This window comes from Plectropomus leopardus, chromosome 16 (genome assembly GCF_008729295.1).
Source record: "Plectropomus leopardus isolate mb chromosome 16, YSFRI_Pleo_2.0, whole genome shotgun sequence".
NCBI lineage: Eukaryota > Metazoa > Chordata > Actinopteri > Perciformes > Serranidae > Plectropomus > Plectropomus leopardus.
The window spans coordinates 27,690,906-27,708,202 of record NC_056478.1 but is presented as its reverse complement, the minus strand read 5'-3'; the positions used below and the strand labels follow the sequence as shown (position 1 = coordinate 27,708,202).

At 40.2% G+C, this 17,297-nt stretch overlaps 2 protein-coding genes across 2 annotated transcripts in view; one reads left to right on the top strand and one right to left on the bottom strand.

Moving 5' to 3' along the window:
* The window catches only part of nt5dc1 (5'-nucleotidase domain containing 1), a 62,938-nt gene that overhangs the window by 43,697 nt on the left and 1,944 nt on the right, over positions 1 to 17,297 (bottom strand). Inside the window, exons 2-6 of the mRNA XM_042503095.1 lie at positions 16,635 to 16,726; positions 14,467 to 14,538; positions 14,215 to 14,324; positions 14,011 to 14,090; positions 13,847 to 13,928 (exon numbers count right to left, since the gene is read on the bottom strand). Of these exons, the coding sequence (XP_042359029.1) occupies positions 13,847 to 13,928; positions 14,011 to 14,090; positions 14,215 to 14,324; positions 14,467 to 14,538; positions 16,635 to 16,726 (436 nt within the window). The remainder of the gene's footprint in view (positions 1 to 13,846; positions 13,929 to 14,010; positions 14,091 to 14,214; positions 14,325 to 14,466; positions 14,539 to 16,634; positions 16,727 to 17,297) is intronic.
* On the top strand, positions 7,270 to 13,699 carry col10a1b (collagen, type X, alpha 1b). Its single transcript, XM_042503094.1, has 3 exons — positions 7,270 to 7,410; positions 7,893 to 8,025; positions 11,249 to 13,699. The coding sequence occupies exons 2-3, from the start codon at positions 7,908 to 7,910 to the stop codon at positions 13,102 to 13,104; spliced, it is 1,974 nt and encodes a 657-aa protein (XP_042359028.1). The 5' UTR covers positions 7,270 to 7,410; positions 7,893 to 7,907; the 3' UTR covers positions 13,105 to 13,699.

Sequence of the window (17,297 nt, the reverse complement as noted above, 5' to 3'; positions counted from 1 at the left end):
CCTTTCTCATTATGTTAAAGACACTGAACTCAAAACTCGTAAGTTGCATTAGCTAGCTAAATTTGTTCACATAAGCTTGCTGGCTAAAAGACGTTTTTTTTTTTTTTTTTTTTCGCTTTTTTCATCCAACTTATTAGAGGTTCAAGGAAAAGTATACAGTTTTGTGTGTGTAAGTAATTTTAATTGATGATTTTGAAGACTGAAGTTTTTTATGTATGTAAACAGTTCTATTTTCAACTCATCTAATATTTTGTCACTGCATTTTTTGTAGATTTGCCCTCCACACCATCACCCCTAGGACAAGAACAAACATATGTGCAACACATCACAATGTATCAAAGAGTAAGGTGTGTCAGAGCATTAGAGATCTTTAGCTGCTGGATAGACAGATTGCAACAGCAGCCCTGTAAAAGCTGCTAATTATGAGCTGGTTTGGGAGGTACAGTCAAAATGAAAAGTGCTGGTCATTATAGCACTTACTCAGCTTTGATTAAGATAACTGGCTTTAAAGGAAACCATTACCTGCTACTAAAATAAATCCTGTGAAATCTGATTTGGTAACCAAGAAATTTAGCGTCTCTGGCTTTAATTCCTTTTTCTCATGAGACCAACATTGCCATAATTTCATAATGACTCAGGAAAGACTTTGTCAAGTTAAAACAAAAACAAAAAAGGAGGAAAATCCAAAAGGATGCAGTGAGGGCTTTCAGTTGCTATTCTGAATTACAGTTAGCCTCAGGTTGGTCAAACTTCCAACCATGATTTTTGTCTCTGGGTTTCTGTAATTGTAGCCAACACTAAGCCAGGAGGTCCAGCTTCAGTCCTTCCATTCATAAAGCTCTAAGTGCCTCTTAGTGGCATTTGGTTTATTAAAACGTTAAATCTGAACCACTGTCACTTCCCAGCTCTATCTTTAACTTCAAGTTTCCACTCTTCCCTGCTGGCATAGGCATATCAACCTGTAATTACTTTCTCCTTTCACTCAGGCACAACGGCATCCTCAAATCTCTGGGACCAAATAGGAACAGCCAAGAATACTGAAAGGTGTAAAAAACACAGTTAAGAAAATCTATATCATACATTCCTGCTACAAACAAACCTATGATTGATGATTCTTGGACACCTAATCTTTTAGGGGCTTCTTTAATTATGTTGTAATATAGGTACAATTCAAGTATGGATTCCTAGTTGTATTTAATTAGGAGTTTGTTCCACCATGTGAAGCATGGGCAACAAACAGTAGAGACTTAGAGCCTTAGCCGGGCCCCCTTTGTAGTGAGGAAGCAGTAGAAAGCTGATTGATACTATATAGCAGAGCACTGGGTGCAGGCTGGGATGTATGGTTTGACCATGTCCTTGATCTACAATGGGACTATTTTTTTGAAAATATTCTGCTTCAGTGGATATTTGTTGGCATATAACCTTTCAAAAACATTTTCACTGCTGTCACAAAGCTTTTGGCTTGAATACAGGGAACGCACCTGTATTAACAGAGCAGTTGTAACTGCAGTCTAACAGCACCATAACTAACATTAATTCATTAGAGAAATTTGATTTAACAGCAAACGTTTTATTCATTTATTGTGATGAACCACTTTATTCAATTTATTTTTTTTAGTTCAAGGATTTTAATTTTTTTTTTACGGTGATGACATAATAAAATATGACAATAGACATCAAAGGTTCATTCTGACCCAGTCTCACTCTCATCTTGTCAAATAATGACACTTGGTTAGTGGCCCTTGGAGTTAGATACAAACACACAGAGGCACCCTTTAGCGGCAGTATGAGAAGCATACTGCATTATTTTTTAATGTAATGAGCTGTCATAGGGCAAGAGAGTTCGGATAGAGTGGGTGGGAGGATAGGTGGATGAGTCAAACAAACTCTGGACTTTCAGCCGGGACACCTTTATTCGTTTCCAGACTGAAACCAAAAGTGAGTCAGTGTGTTCTGAACCTTATCATGTACTTTCCCAAAACCTTAGAAAGTAAACCTAAAAACAAGTTTTTTTTGGTTTTTTTTGAAAGGCACTGTATGTTATGAGCATAAACTGACATGCCATCCTTGAATGTCCAAAACCAAAGCTAAAAGGGTACCTGGAGTGTCCTATAGTTTGACGTGTATGGCAACTGATCAAGTGTCGTTATTTGACAAGTTGGGAGTAAAAATGTGTTGTTCATTTGAAAACTTGAAAACCATATCCAGTACAGACCTCAATATTAACCGTTAACGAAAATTTGAAAAATAAAATAATAAAATGCAGTTGAGTTAAAAAAAAACAGTGTGAAAATCAGAAAATAAAAGGTCATGCTTGATTTGTGCATGGATGACCGGGGTGCAAAACACATTTCTTCAGGATCATTTATACACAGAAATATGACAAAATATGACTTAGGTATACGCATTGTTTCAGGATAATGTGGAAAACAGAGGCTGTGCATGTTGGGGGACAACCCCTGTCATCAGCAGAGTTAATTAAAGCCACTGAAGGAGCATTAAGTCACGTCTGGAGTGCAGAGGCACCGTGTTAGGATGTTTGGTGGGGCAAAACAATGGTTACTGCAGACCCTTCCCAGAAATAAAGTACCACCCACCCTGCTGTCAGGAGGTGTCTGAAAACCAGAGTAATGCTCAGTGTGTACTGCTTTCTATACAGTACATCTCCGAGTATAATTACATGTTTATGTACTGTGACTGCTTTTTTGCTATGCATAGCACGAGCTTAACCAGAAATCTAAGTAGCCATTTACATTAAACCTCACGGTGGCTAAATTTAGATAGAGAGGCATTAATTCTGACACACCAAAAAGAAAATAAAAGAGATCCAAATGAAATACAAAAGCAGCCACTTTCATGATGAGATGCAGTGGCATATCTGCAGCTCAGAAAGTTGTTAAATGTCAACTCCACCCCGCCCACACTACTCTGTCATTTAATTCTAAGAGTTTACCAAAGATGCCCACGGCTCACTGAGTGCTCATCTGCGGCCGCTGAGACACTGGCAGTTTAAATGATACGGGGCAGAGGGAAGAAAGGCTTTTCCAAACCCAGAGATATATTACGCTGTGGCTTGACCAATGAGGACTGTTTTGGGGTTGATGGCGATCACCATGTTAAATTTTTTTTTCAGTGCAGCTAACATATGATCTCACAATCACTCTTTAAGACATTTCAGACTACTTTCAACATTCATAGCTTCAAACATTTTTCTTATTTCTTTAATTATTAACTGTTGCTTTGTCTCTGTCTTCTACTGCTGTTAATTCATTTTAGAAATGTAGGATATTCTCATTCTATTAATAGATTTGTTTTTACTTATAGAAAAAGTTAGAATTATTGCCTAGTGCTTGTATGCCTCCGCCAACCAGTCAAGTTGCAGTTACAGTTCACATCCATACCTGTTCAGATTTATATCTAGCTATGACAGTAGACAAAGCTTCAAATATGGATGTTGCTGCTAAGAAGCTGCATATTCTATAACACAGATGCTTGACGCACATTTCCAACCTTCAACCTTCGACAGCACAGACGATCTACATAATCAGCAGAGTTTCAAGGCTGACACCCAAAATTAGTGTCACCAACTCAGTGTCTGAGTTACTGTCTTGATTTATGGTCAGAAAAATGTTTTTGCATAAAGTTATTATGTGACAGTGAAGCTTACCTTTGACTTTTTGAACATAAGCAGCATTTTCTTTATTGGGAATTTGTGTAAAATCCTGTCATAATAAGCATTTGAATTATTGGGTTATGGCCATGTTTGTGCCTTTTACTATCAAAATGTAATCAGTCATTGTTGACATCTGACTTTTGACCACTAACTTCTAAACAGTTCATCATTGAGTACGAGTGGACGTCTGTGCCAAATTTTTGGAAATTCCCTTGTGGCTTTCTTGAGATATTGTTTAAAAGAATGAGAGCTACATGAGCTTACACTCACCTTGACCTTTGACTTCGGACCATCAAAACGTAATCAGTCCTTTGCTGAGTCCAGTAGACGTTTGTGCCAAATTTGAGGAAATTCCCTCAAGGCTGTCTTGAGATATTGTTTACGATAATGAGACGGATGGGATTTCACATGGATCTTACCTTTGACAAATAAAAACTTAGGAGTTCATCCTTGAGTCCATGTAGACGTTTGTGCCAATTTTTGGGAAATTCCCTTATGACCTTTTTGAGACATTGCTCATGAGAATGAGAGTGACGTGAGTTCACATCAACTTTGACCTTTAACTATCAAAATAAACACAAATTCACATTGACCTTTACCTAACTAGTTCTTGTTGAGTCCAAGTAGACATTTATGCCAAATTTGAGGAAATTCCCTCAAGGCTTTCTTGAAATATTAGCCCATAATTTAGGCAATTGTACTTGTGTCACCATTTGGGATGAACACTGAAATAATACACAACCGTGAATGGACAAAAAGATAAAAACAATGTAATTGTGAATTCAGCATAGACCTTTCTAACAAAGCTTGACAAATATCTGGCTCTGCTGCCATGCGACTAGCAGAGATCCTAGAAAGTCACTACTCCCAGCCAAGAAATAGTGGTGGTTTCCCTCGCTTTCCAGTTTTTGTGCTAAGCTAACCAGCTGCTGGCTATGGCCATGTACACTTCACTGCATGTGGGTGAAGCATATGTTCGAATGGTTGTTGGTGGTTTTATGTTACTCCTCTGATTGTCAGTTGGTTGTTATAGCATGCCAAGAAATTCAGCAATATGCCAACAAGGCAAAGAAGAAGAGGACTGCAAGCAAGGAACCATGGAAGTCATGCAGGATCCAAAATGCTCCAAAAGTCCATCCATTCATCCATTTTCTTCCGCTTATCTGGGGTTGGGTTGCGGGGCCAGCAGCCTAAGCAGGGAAGCCCAGCCTCCTACCAGTGGGACGTGCCCTGAACACCTCACCAGGGAGGCATCAGGGAGGCATCCTAATTAGATGCCCAAGCCACCTCATCTGGCTCTTCTCAATGTGGAGGAGCAGCGGCTCTACTCCGAGCTCCTCCCGGATGACTGAGCTTCTCACCCTATCTCTAAGGGAGAGCCCAGCCACCCTACGGAGGTAGCTTATTTCAACCGCTTGTACCCACGATCTTGTTTTTTCGGTCACTACCCAAAGCTCGTGACCATAGGTGAGGGTAGGAATGAAGATCGACCGGTAAATCGAAAGCTTTGCCTTTCAGCTCTGCTCCCTCTTCACCACGACAGATCAGTGCAGAGTCCGCATTACTGCAGACGCTGCACCAATCCGCCTGTCTTCTCACAAAACTTTCTATATGGAGGAAAAAAACATTTCGGATACCCACAAGGATACACAATGTATTTTGCTGAGAAGCTCCACTGGATTAGCAATAAATTAATAGTGTCATAGCTTGTTGCCAAAGTCTGGTAATTAGGCATAAAAGGGGTGCAACAATTAGTCCATAAAATCACTTAAAATCAATTACAAAAACAGTTGGCATGAATGTCATTGATTAGTTGGGTCTATGTTACGATGTGCAGCACACGCCCACGTCTGTTAAGGAGGGGACAGCAAGCCAGCCACTGCCATGCCTTGTGCAGCTCATGATAAATTACAGAAAATGATGCCATGTCTTTTGTATTTTGAGGAAGTTTCTGTTGTAAAGACATAAAGGATTCACTTCAGACTGTAACTAATTTTCATTTAACCTGTGATTGTGCATTCATCCATGAAAACAGACACACATAGCTGGATACAGCAAATATAGCTAATGCTTATTAGCTAAAATTAGGTCAGAGAGCCAGACAGTATATTGTAACATAATTATTAGAATATCAAATGCCTTTAGTCAGAGACAGTTAGAAAATATCCTTTATTTTTTCACAACACAAACTGATCAAGTATTAGTTACAAATATTAGATATATTTATTCATAGCTGCATCCTAACTGTCCATTTATCTAATTTAATTTCTTTTATTTTAGTGGTTTATCTACTTACTCTTAATGTAGCTTTGTTTCCTTTTTAAATTGGCAAGTTGAGAGAGTGGTACAAGAAGACAAAATAGTGTTATTTTTTAATAAAATACAGATTAACTGATTGTCAAAATAGTTGTCAGCTTTAGCCCTATTAGGTATGACACTGAAAGTTGAAAACAGTATGTATTATGATGTGATTTTACTGAAAGACAGTAAATTCTGGTATTGATATCTGAATGTCACAGAGCAATGTCTGTGTCCCATGTAAATACAGTACTATATTTCATTTTTAAATCACAGCTTTATTTACTACTTCAGTGTAACAAGAAATATTTTCTGGAGACTTTTAAAACCCAACCAGTACAACTACAGCTATATTCTAAGTTCCTCAACTGCTGCAGCTCAATGAATCTGAACTACAAAACACAGGCTCCTCGGAGGATGAAGCAGGTAGCAACTCACAGCAAAACCTCACTTCTGCCCCCATGTGTCTTATAGCTGCACTGTGGATCTCTGCAGCAAACCACATTCCTGTTTGTACGAGGCCCAAAGACGATACACAGACATACACCAGCCAGGATCATGCTTCTTGCTTTTGCAGTGGTTAGTTAAATGCATCTAAATTAACACACGAACACAGACTGCTGTCTGTCAAACCCAGAAATTTCTATTAAAAAGAAACCTAAGACTTTCAAACATCCATTAAAAGTTGGGTGCAATTTTAGACTTAAAAAGACAGAAAAAAAGCTGTCTGGTACATGTAGTCTACCACAGCCTCACCAATATAGTGTTCAGACGGGAGGAAAATATTGTCAAACTTGCACAGTCTTTACTTTTCCAGAAAAACACCTTGTCACAAGCCACTTAGTCAATAATACTGTATTTTTAGCACCTGTGTTTGTGCAGTTAAAACTGCAAATCTTGGCTCAAAAAAAGACATCAAGACAGGGAGTTTACCACTCCTGACTCATCTGTCAAAAAGGGCAAACACAGTGATTAATGTTTGACTGAACGAGGATAAGTTCCACACCACCACAAATTTAACTGCAGATCACCCGAGCGAGATAAATCAAGAACTTATGAAAATGTCACCCAAAGGGAATCTGAAAGAACGCTGCTGCTGCTGCTCTGCACGGTCAGAGGGATGGAGAGAGGAGATGGAGGAGAGAGAGAGAGAGGGAGGCCTGTCACTTTGAAGTGACGGTCCTCCCTCCCAGGACATGGCACCCGTCATTAAAGATGACATCAGAGCAGGGAGGGAACTTCCACGCGAGGTAGATCTTCCACGATGCTGGAGACCGGCTCGGTATAAATACCTTGAGCCCAGTGCTGTGGAAAGCAGCAGCCGCCACTCAAGACTGACAGACTCCACAACTAAGGATATAAACAGAGAAGTGCCGGGACAGCAGCCTCCCGACGCCCCCCCCCCCCCCTACTGTTTCACTGGAGCGTAAACCTTCCCGGTAAGGTGGCTTTTATTTTTTTCTGATTTCAGCTTTGTGCACGGTTGTGATTTCTAACTGCAGCTGGGCTCTCACTGAGGAGAGGACGGCTGCTGGAGCGCTGATGGCAAGTGTAATGAGCCATGTGCTGTGGCCAGGAGACAGATTTTGTGCATGTGATGCAACAAGTTTTGATGACATAGTAAAAAAAAAAAGGTTAAAATCAGCCACTTTTCAGTTGCTGCTGACTTTGGGAAAACAAAACTGATAGAAAAGTATCATATGGTTGATTTAGAAAGGAACATTTTGACATTTATTTGCATCCATCTCCTCATTGCAACTGGTAAAGTTGATGCTGAGACAACAAGTGCAGCAACACAGGTGCTGCTCTAAGCTATAGTTAGGGTTAGGGTTATGGTCCATTGTCTTTTGCTAGCTAGTTTTCATTCAACACATACAATTTGATTTCGCTTTTTCTCATCAATGCATTCTGTCTTTCGCAGGTTTAGCTTCCCAAGATGGACCTGAGGGTAACAAGCGTTCTCCTCGTCCTCCTCGCTTTGGTTGAGGCCACTCCTGAGAGGTACTACAGTGTGCCAAAAGTGAGCAAGACTCCTTACCCCGTCAAAAGTCATGGTGAGGAACTCATTTCTATTTTTTTTTTTTTTTTACCTCGGTTGCTCAAAATTTTTACTATAATAACAATCAAGTCAATATAGTGTTAAGGGGATGTGCTGAAATTTACTGTTCGACTGTTAGAACTGTAACTGTTAATAAATATAGAAATAAGCAGGAACAGCATCTATTTGTGTTTAGCATGTTAATTAAACTCCAGTCGAGCCTATTGTTCATTTCAAATCACTGCAGGCTGCGCAGTAAAACTGCCTTCTGACTGAATCAGCTCCATTAGCCAACCGTTTTTATCCAACAATTAAAACGAATGTAGACGAATCTGCAAAACAGATGACACTTCAAGTTACACTTGTGGTGGAATTTATAGGACATATGCTTACAGGCTTTTAATTAAAATTTGAGATGCTAAAAAACAAAAGAGGCAGGCATCAAGAAAGACATTTTACAGCAATCCACACATGAAATGTAGAGTTAGAGAATATGATTGCATGTAACTGCACTTTTGAGCCTAAACCCTACTCTTAATCCTAACCTTAAAACTAGCTCCGCTGTCAAATCCAATCAAGGCTCAACTGAAAGCACTGATCATGATAACCTGATCAGCTTAACCACAGAATCAAGTCATTATGCCAATCATCATTCTCATCAGCACTACTGACCTTTCAGTAAGATCTTCCCTTGTGCAACCTGGCAAACACATGAGTAAATGAAGCTGTAGCCCTCCATCATTAACTATCAAGGTGCACACCCTGCCGCTCCAGGGCAACGTCTCATTGGCTGAGAGCAGAAGGCCGTGGTTGAACTGACTGAACTGCTGTGAATGTGTATAACTGTATCTAACTGTGAGGTGGGGTGTAGCTGTAAAAAGAGCGCTTGTGCTCTGGATAAATAAAAGGTTAAAGAAGGAGAAAGTTGCCTTTTGCATAACAAAAATCAAAGCAGTGGTCATGATGTCACTGCCAGGATGATGTATACCACTATGTTTTATATCCTGACTAAACAATGAATCAAATTCAGCGTTCCGCAGTTTAGAATTTATTTCTCCAGTTTTTGTTTTTTGACGAGGTTCTGATGTGGTTCTAAAGTGCGCCTCCACGTAAAAATAGAACAGAAAGTTGACAATAAGAGCGTAAATTCTGACAAATCTCCAAAACAGATGTTGTTACCACGTTGCAGGCACACCCTAACAAAGTGCTTTGTGGCATGAAATTCACGCCACATAATTGGAGAAAAAAAGAAACACAGACTGTGGACAAATGCTCTCACAAGTTCAAACAGTAAATCTAACAAACCACCAAGGCAATTTTACTCTGCAGCTGAGATTATACATCAAGTTTTTCCAGTATAATGGACCAAAAACTTACAGAATTCCAACTCTGACTAAGATGTTTTTTGAAGGCAACCAAATTGAGAATGTATACAGGTATTCCACTGAATATTTATACTTTGCAGTGTTAACAGGTCATACATGGTTCAGCTACTGTGGCCAGTGTCATCACCTCCAGTTTGTGGTGGCTCTGGCCGCCAAAAAGTCCACTTCTGGCACAAATATCATCTGTGGGGTTTCAGGCACGGACTCATGTGGCTTGAAAATGACAGCCCTGTCAACCATTTCAAAAGAGAAGCCAACACTATTGGATTTGGCTCTTTGACAGGCAATGATGCATCCTGAATTATGGCGTCTAAAGGAATGCAGCTGTATAAGAGATGCTCATGCCTTTTATATTTAAGGCCCTGGATAAGCAATTTTATAATGATTGGAAAAATTACCTTTACAAACCTGAAAGATTTAAGCATAACTGAAATAAAATTCACTTATATGACTTTAAAATTGTAATTGTTTTGAACCATTGTAAAATAACCTCAACTTGTCAATTTAAGTTCAGTTAACTCAGCCGGGACACTAACTTTTCTTTCTTTTCTTTAAAACAAATAGTTTATTTTTACAGTGTCCGTGTAAACCTTGTGGAGATTATGTATATATTTAGATATATTTTTAACTCTTCAGTGTCTCCATTGTGACTTCAATAAGAAATCAAAATTTAAGACATGTTTAACTGGGCTACGCAAATTAGCTTTAAGCTATATGCTTTGTCGATTAGCTTTAAATTTACTAGTTCAATCCATCAATTGCTTTTTTTTGGTTAGCCATTCCTCACATTCAATATAAGATCATATAAAATCCTGAAACAATTTAAAAAGGAGAACAGCTGGGAGCCCTGTTGACAGGAGCTAAGGCACAAGGAGTTCCCTGGAGTCCAGCCAGGGAACTTTGTGGCATCCCAATCTGTCTTTCCCATCATTTTATGTCATCTCTGATTACTGTCAGATTAAATTAAAATAAAAAAACTCGAGAGAAAAACAATGCCATCACTGCCACGATATAGGCGTATTCTTATTCCGTCAGGACATATAAACCAGTGAGCAGTAACCTCCAGTAAAATAACAAACTGACCTAGACCAATATAGTGTATATACATGCACTCAACTGACCTTGCCCATAACCTCTATGCTATGCGGCAGGAAGTGCATCAAGGTGATGTCGACAAGTTGCATACCACTAACTATACATTCACAGCCATGGGCAGTGCAGGAAATTAAGGGGTTGCAGTATAGTGCTGGCAAATTAAACTTAAATGCACAGAAATGGGTGTGTTGGGTCCCATGCCAGCAGACACATGATGAGAACATCACCTCAGACCAGTGGTGCTATAAAGACTATCCTGGGGGAAAAAGAAGGATTGCGTTTCCCACAACCCGCCCTTAAATCATAGGGAGGAGTGTTTTAAGTCAGGTTGTGGTCTTTTGGGGTAGAATGCCAAACCTGGGCTTACTCAATGACTAAGACGGCATCTTACGTAATGCACAGCAAAGGCAAACAATGCTTCAAAATAAAGCCATTTCTTGATCGTATTCACTCTCTTTCAGTGTTTCAGTTTCTTGGGCAAAACTAAGGGTGCTTTTTATGTCTGTATCAACGATTATGTGCTTGTATGTGTATTTTATATCTTCAGCTGCACCATTATGTACAATACTGCTCAGTAGCCCTTTTTATACTGTATTTAAGACCATGACATAGAGCAACAGACCAACAGTACATTAAATCCAGTTATATACATCAAACTGAACCAAACTGATCTAAGAAAGATGCCTGAGACTTCATGATGTGTGGATCAAATCACCTGAACGATTATATCACATGTATCTGTATTTGTGTATTCCCCAGCCGTTGCAGGCCAGCCAGGTCCTCCAGGTCCTCCAGGTGAGCCTGGAGCAATGGGACCAATGGGACCTCCTGGAAAGAGTGGTGTAGGACATACTGGACCACAAGGCCCAGCTGGACCTCCCGGACCCCCTGGCTACTCTGCGCAAGGTAAACCCGGTACCCCAGGTGGCCCTGGAAAACCAGGTACCCCTGGCATCCCTGGTGAGAGAGGTGCAACTGGCGCAACAGGACCAATGGGTCCCAGAGGTGCACCTGGTTCACCTGGTACACCTGGACCTCCTGGAATTCATTCTGTTGGAAAACCTGGACCAGCTGGCATCCATGGAGCAATGGGACCAAGAGGAGAGCCTGGTTTGAAGGGACACCCTGGTATTCCTGGCCTTCCTGGCACTAAAGGAGAGAGAGGTGTTGGAGTTCCTGGGGTTCAAGGACCTCCAGGAGCAGTTGGACCAATGGGCCCAGCTGGAATGCCTGGAAAACCTGGAACTGGTATACCTGGTGCTACTGGCTATCCTGGAGAACCTGGCAAGTCTGGTGCCCCAGGAAGAGATGGTGCTCCTGGGCCAATGGGTATGCCAGGACCAAAGGGTCACACTGGGGCTCCAGGCACAGGAGCGGCAGGGAAACCAGGCCAGAATGGTACCCCGGGTCTGCCTGGACCTATGGGTGCTAAAGGTCCACAGGGTCCAGCAGGTCAGCCAGGCTCCCCTGGCATGCCAGGTGTTGGCAAAACAGGCGAACCTGGAATCCCAGGTAGCAGAGGAGCCCCCGGTACTCCAGGAACCACTGGTCAGAAAGGAGAGCCAGGCCCAACTGGTTATACTGGTCAGCCAGGTGCTCCTGGTCCTATTGGCCCAGCTGGTCCACAGGGTGCAAGAGGATTCCAAGGTGAGGGAGGCCCATCAGGACCCAAAGGCGATATTGGTATGGTAGGTGCACCAGGCCCAAGGGGAACCAAGGGTGAACCAGGAGCTCATGGTCTCACTGGAAAACCAGGTGTCCCAGGGGCAGTAGGTCCTGCAGGACTCCCAGGCCATAATGGTCCTCAGGGTCAGAAGGGTGCACAAGGCCATACCGGTGCCCCTGGAATCCCAGGTGCAAATGGTGCCCCGGGACTAAAAGGGCACACAGGCCCCGCAGGAGGACCAGGGAAAAGTGGTGAGAATGGAAGACCAGGACCCATGGGACCAGCTGGCCCCCCTGGCCCACCAGGTCCTGCTGGATTTAAGGGCCATCCAGGTCTTCCAGGTCCACCTGGCCCAGCTGGCTTGACAGCCAAGGGAGTTTCTGGTCCAATGGGTGCACCTGGAATTCCAGGTGCCAGAGGTAACGATGGTCCACAAGGACCTATGGGTCCTCCTGGTCCACCTGGCCCACCAGGAGAGGTAGTCTACCACCATGAGAAGAGCATGCCAATCAAGACCCATGAGCTTGTGATGTCTCAAGAGATGGTTAAGGCCCCCATGTCCGCCTTCAGTGCTGTGCTGACCAGAGCCTACCCCCCAGCTGCAACCCCTATTCAGTTCAACCAGGTTCTATACAATGGAGAGGGCCACTATGATGAACACCATGGTGTGTTTACCTGCCAGATCCCAGGCCTCTACTATTTCAGCTATCACATGCACGTCAATGGCGCCAATGCATTGGTGGCCCTCTACAAAAACGAGGAGCCAGTTCTCTTCAGCTATGATGAGTACAACAAGGGCTTCCTGGATCAGATGTCAGGCAGTACTGTACTTATGCTGCATTCCGGTGACAGAGTCTATGTCCAGGTCCCTGATGAGGAGAGCAATGGCATATTTGCAGCAGATAATGTTCACTGTGCTTTCTCTGGGTTTTTGATTGTCGCAACGTGATTTCACAAATCCAAATAAACCTCAAAATCTTGCAATCATTGAACTACTCAGAGAAGTACTCAGTTAAAATTCCAAATTGTGATTGTGGATTAGAAAATATAAGGTTGAAATTTTAAAAATATTCAAATCTTTACAAAAAATAAAAAGTCTTTACTTTGCTGACAAATGACTCAACTGACAAAGGTATTAATGCTGAGAAAAATATTAAGTGGGTGGTTCAAATTAGTCCCCTTCCCCAGTTTACCATGTGTGTGCCTTTGCAATTTTAAAAAACATGAAACATTGGAAGATATCTTAAGTGGTGCTTTACAACTACCTGTAACATTTACAGCACGTCTTTTATTTGTGTTTGTTTTTATTAATGTCTGTTGTTTAAGAATTTTCCTGTAATATAGATACAAAAGACACGTAAAACTGTTGTACTATATGTTATTAGAGATCATTCTCACAAGCACTGTGATTAGGAAAACCACACAGAATGAGAAATTCAAAGTGCATTATTTTTTTCAAAATAACTATGTCCCATTGGATGTGTAAGTTATCTACCACTTTCTGACCAAAACACAGAATAAAAGTTCTAGTTTGAAAAAGAAAAGAATGCTGTGTATTGTGTGTGTATGTGTTCTTGCTGTATATACAGTATCATACTGTCAATACCCAAACCATGGGTCATTAACAAGAAGAAGACATTAAAAATAAGCAATAAACTAAATTGTGTGCTGCTATGGAAAAAAAGGCCTACCTTTAAATGCAGATGTGTTGTAATTGTGGTCGATGGCAGCAACCATGTCTTTCCAAAAGTCGGAATTCACCTCATTTCCTCGCTTCACAAAAACACAAAGTTACAATTTAGTGTTTTTCTAAACAATAATCTCAAAAATTAATTTGAAACCAATTAAATATTACCTTGCGCAACATGTCCACAACTCTTCCGCAGAGGAGAGCCCCAGGTAGATCAAAGTAGTTGTCATAGAAATAGTATTTTGCTGCAAAGACCAAAACTAAAGTCAATGAAATCTAGTGACAGTTGAGGTCAAAGAATCCCAGATAATGCACAAGAGCCGATGGCATACAGCTTTGAGGTAATAAGAATAAAAATAAGCATCATACCAGATCTTGTGAAGGATGTATTGAGGCTGTTAAAGTGCTTCCACTCCCTTTTCGGACCATAATGTCTGATGATCTCTTCTGTGCTGAGGTCATTGGTTCCATGTGTCGCTCTAATCAGATAAGAAATAAAACATGTCTATAATAACAAGCCAAAGGTCAGTGAAAGCAGCTTTGACAAACAAACTCAAAGAGGTGTTTTGGGAGGTAGATCGGATAAATCTATCCGATCTACCAAGAGCAACAAGAGCATACCGTAAGACAGTTCCATCTTCAGCCAACTTCACAAGGTTTCCATCCTCCAGATCCACCACAAGTCCTTTAAAACTGGATGCAGAATTCAGCATATTAGCAATTACATATAAAGACAGGAATCCAGATCATCACTGCTGTCCTGAACTCAGTATGAATAACAGTCACAGTTTTAACACAGAGTGCATGTAACAAAGGTCCTGGTGGAACTCTACTGACACTAAATTATCAAAAAATAGAGGCAGCAGGAACACCTCTGGTGTCCCTCAAACCACCGGTGCTCATGGGAGGAAATACTTAAAAAAAAAAAAAAAAGTGTTGTAAAAGGTAGAGATCCAGGCGCTCAGGATGGTTTAAAAAAAGCATAAAGAGCCTTCAAATCATAGGGCTAGAAACATCAATTAATGTTAATAAATTAATGTTTCTAGACCTATGAATTGAAGGCCTTTTATGCTTTTCAAATCATCCTGAGTGCCTGGACTTGGATCTTTTAGACTACAGTTCCTTTGTTTTTTACAAAATTATCAAATTTGTTTCTTTTTGTTGGAAATTCTAGAGAGCTATTTGCCTATATCTTACACATCAAACAATCTGAGAGGCAAAAAAATAGTCTTTATTTGAACTTCTCACAACTCATGTCCTCACGCAGACATTAAACTGGAGCAAGGGAATGGTCAGAATTGATATTGCTTGATTTTACGTGGTCACAAGCCAAAAAGGTTGGGAACCACTGGACCATAAGGTACAGGCGAAGAACAATTTAAGTTAAAAAAACTGAATATAAGAGTGTGAAGAAACATCAAATGCAAATGCCTCTGTGAACCAGGGATCGCCGAATGGTTGGGTGAGTATGAAAATGATGTGAATAAAATGCTTATGCCTTTACAGTCACTACATCTCAACCACGTTTCACACCTACAGAAGATTCTGGACTAATGTTTAAGACAATGCTCTCCACTACCACCTCTGTAAAACCACATCGTACAATATAAACTTTCATATATTTAAATCAAGAGAATACCTGCTTAAATAAAGGTCATTTAGGAGAAAATAATTCAGCTGAATATAAATATGAACTTTATTATTAAATGAAATTGACCATGGGTTCCAAACTTTTGCATGTGAATGTCATTCTGAATTGTTATGTATTAAATGATAATTTGTGGTGATTTATTGAATAGTTACGAAAGGGTTCACTACCGAAATATGTTTATTCATTACCAATATGCTATTTTTCATTACAGTAATGTAGAGTATTTGATGATTTATTGACCCTACATGAATTTCCATAAATGTTTAATCTCTTAATAAAACGTGTCAGACCCTTTATACTGTGTTGAAACAGTGTCAGTTTTTTTTTAAATAATGCTTTAAAACAAAATCACAATAAACATGGATTTGAAAAATGATTCACATGCTATGGTGATGAAATAATTGTTTGCATTAAAATGTATGTATATGTTTGAAAATGCACATTTTGGGTGATACCTACTACCCTTTAGCATATTAATGTGCTTTGAGACTTTTTTGTTGCTTCATATTTTAAATTGAAAACGTGTTACGGTACTGAGTTTATTTACTCACAATATCTCTAAAAATGTCTGAAAACACCTTAAAATGTGCACAAGGATTAGAATTTCAAATTGAATGGTGAAATTGGATTCTATTCTGTATAACAGGAAAAAATAATGTGTTTATATAATGATCTTTGAATGAACTTTTGTTATGAGTTGTACCGTATTCATGAGGGATCTTGTAGAGATATTTTGTGGTCTTCATCCCTCCATTAGAGTTCTGCCAGTTTTTCTGATCAGAGTCTTGTAGATACAGTGTGGTGTGTTTTATGTGTGCATCCAAAGTCGCTATCTGATCAGCTCAGTAAAGTGTGTCTGGCCACTAAAAGCTTTTAAGCAAATAGAGGGAGAAATTTCATGAATGCTGTCAACAGTTTGGATCTGGCAGAGTGACAAATAAAATGTGCATATTGACTTTGCTTTGACTTCGGTTTGGTAGAAACTAGGAGAGAGGAGCAATGGAGTGCAATATCACCGACTGAATCTTGTTTCAGCCATAGTTATTTGATAAATGTCAATGATAAACAGGTGGTTGTTTTACTTGATTATCTACAGTTTCCGTAGAAACTGAGACAACTGCTGCTGTTGCCGACTCACCAGAAATCCCAGGTAGCAGGGGTCAGGTTCAGCAGGTCCTTGTCATAGCCTTTATGCTCCACCAGATACCTGGCGAAGCTCTCATAGATCAGCTGCAAAAACAAAGAGAAATCACTAAATACTTTCGTCACTCACAAAAACTAGAAGCACAGTCATCATGCAAATGACAGCAGCAATGAAATGCAATGTGCCAAAAATAATAAATGAATAGGTTATTATTTTAACTACAGACTGCATGTCTCTGGTTAAAGATGTGATGATCAATGAAAACTTTCCTTCCAACTAACTTGTGTTTTGACACTTGACAGTTCACAATTTCAAGACATAAACTAAATATGCTGTGAGGAAATATGGAAAAACTTTCATTTTTTTGTTTTCTTCTCTGTACAAGACAACACTGGCCTAATATGATTTTATAAACTTGTTATGACACAAAGAATTATTCATTTTGAATCAAGTTTTTGTACATATAATAAATTTAAGTCCAACATTCACTCTTCTATGTAGCTCCGTTTCACCCTTTCGAACTCCCAGGAAAATGTTCTGTTTTTCTGTTTGCTGTCCATTAGATGCTGAACAGGTAGCACATAGTGGGTTTATTAGAAAATTTACACTAAAAAAATGCTGCCTCGGGCTGCTGAACATAGCTTATATGAGACTGTA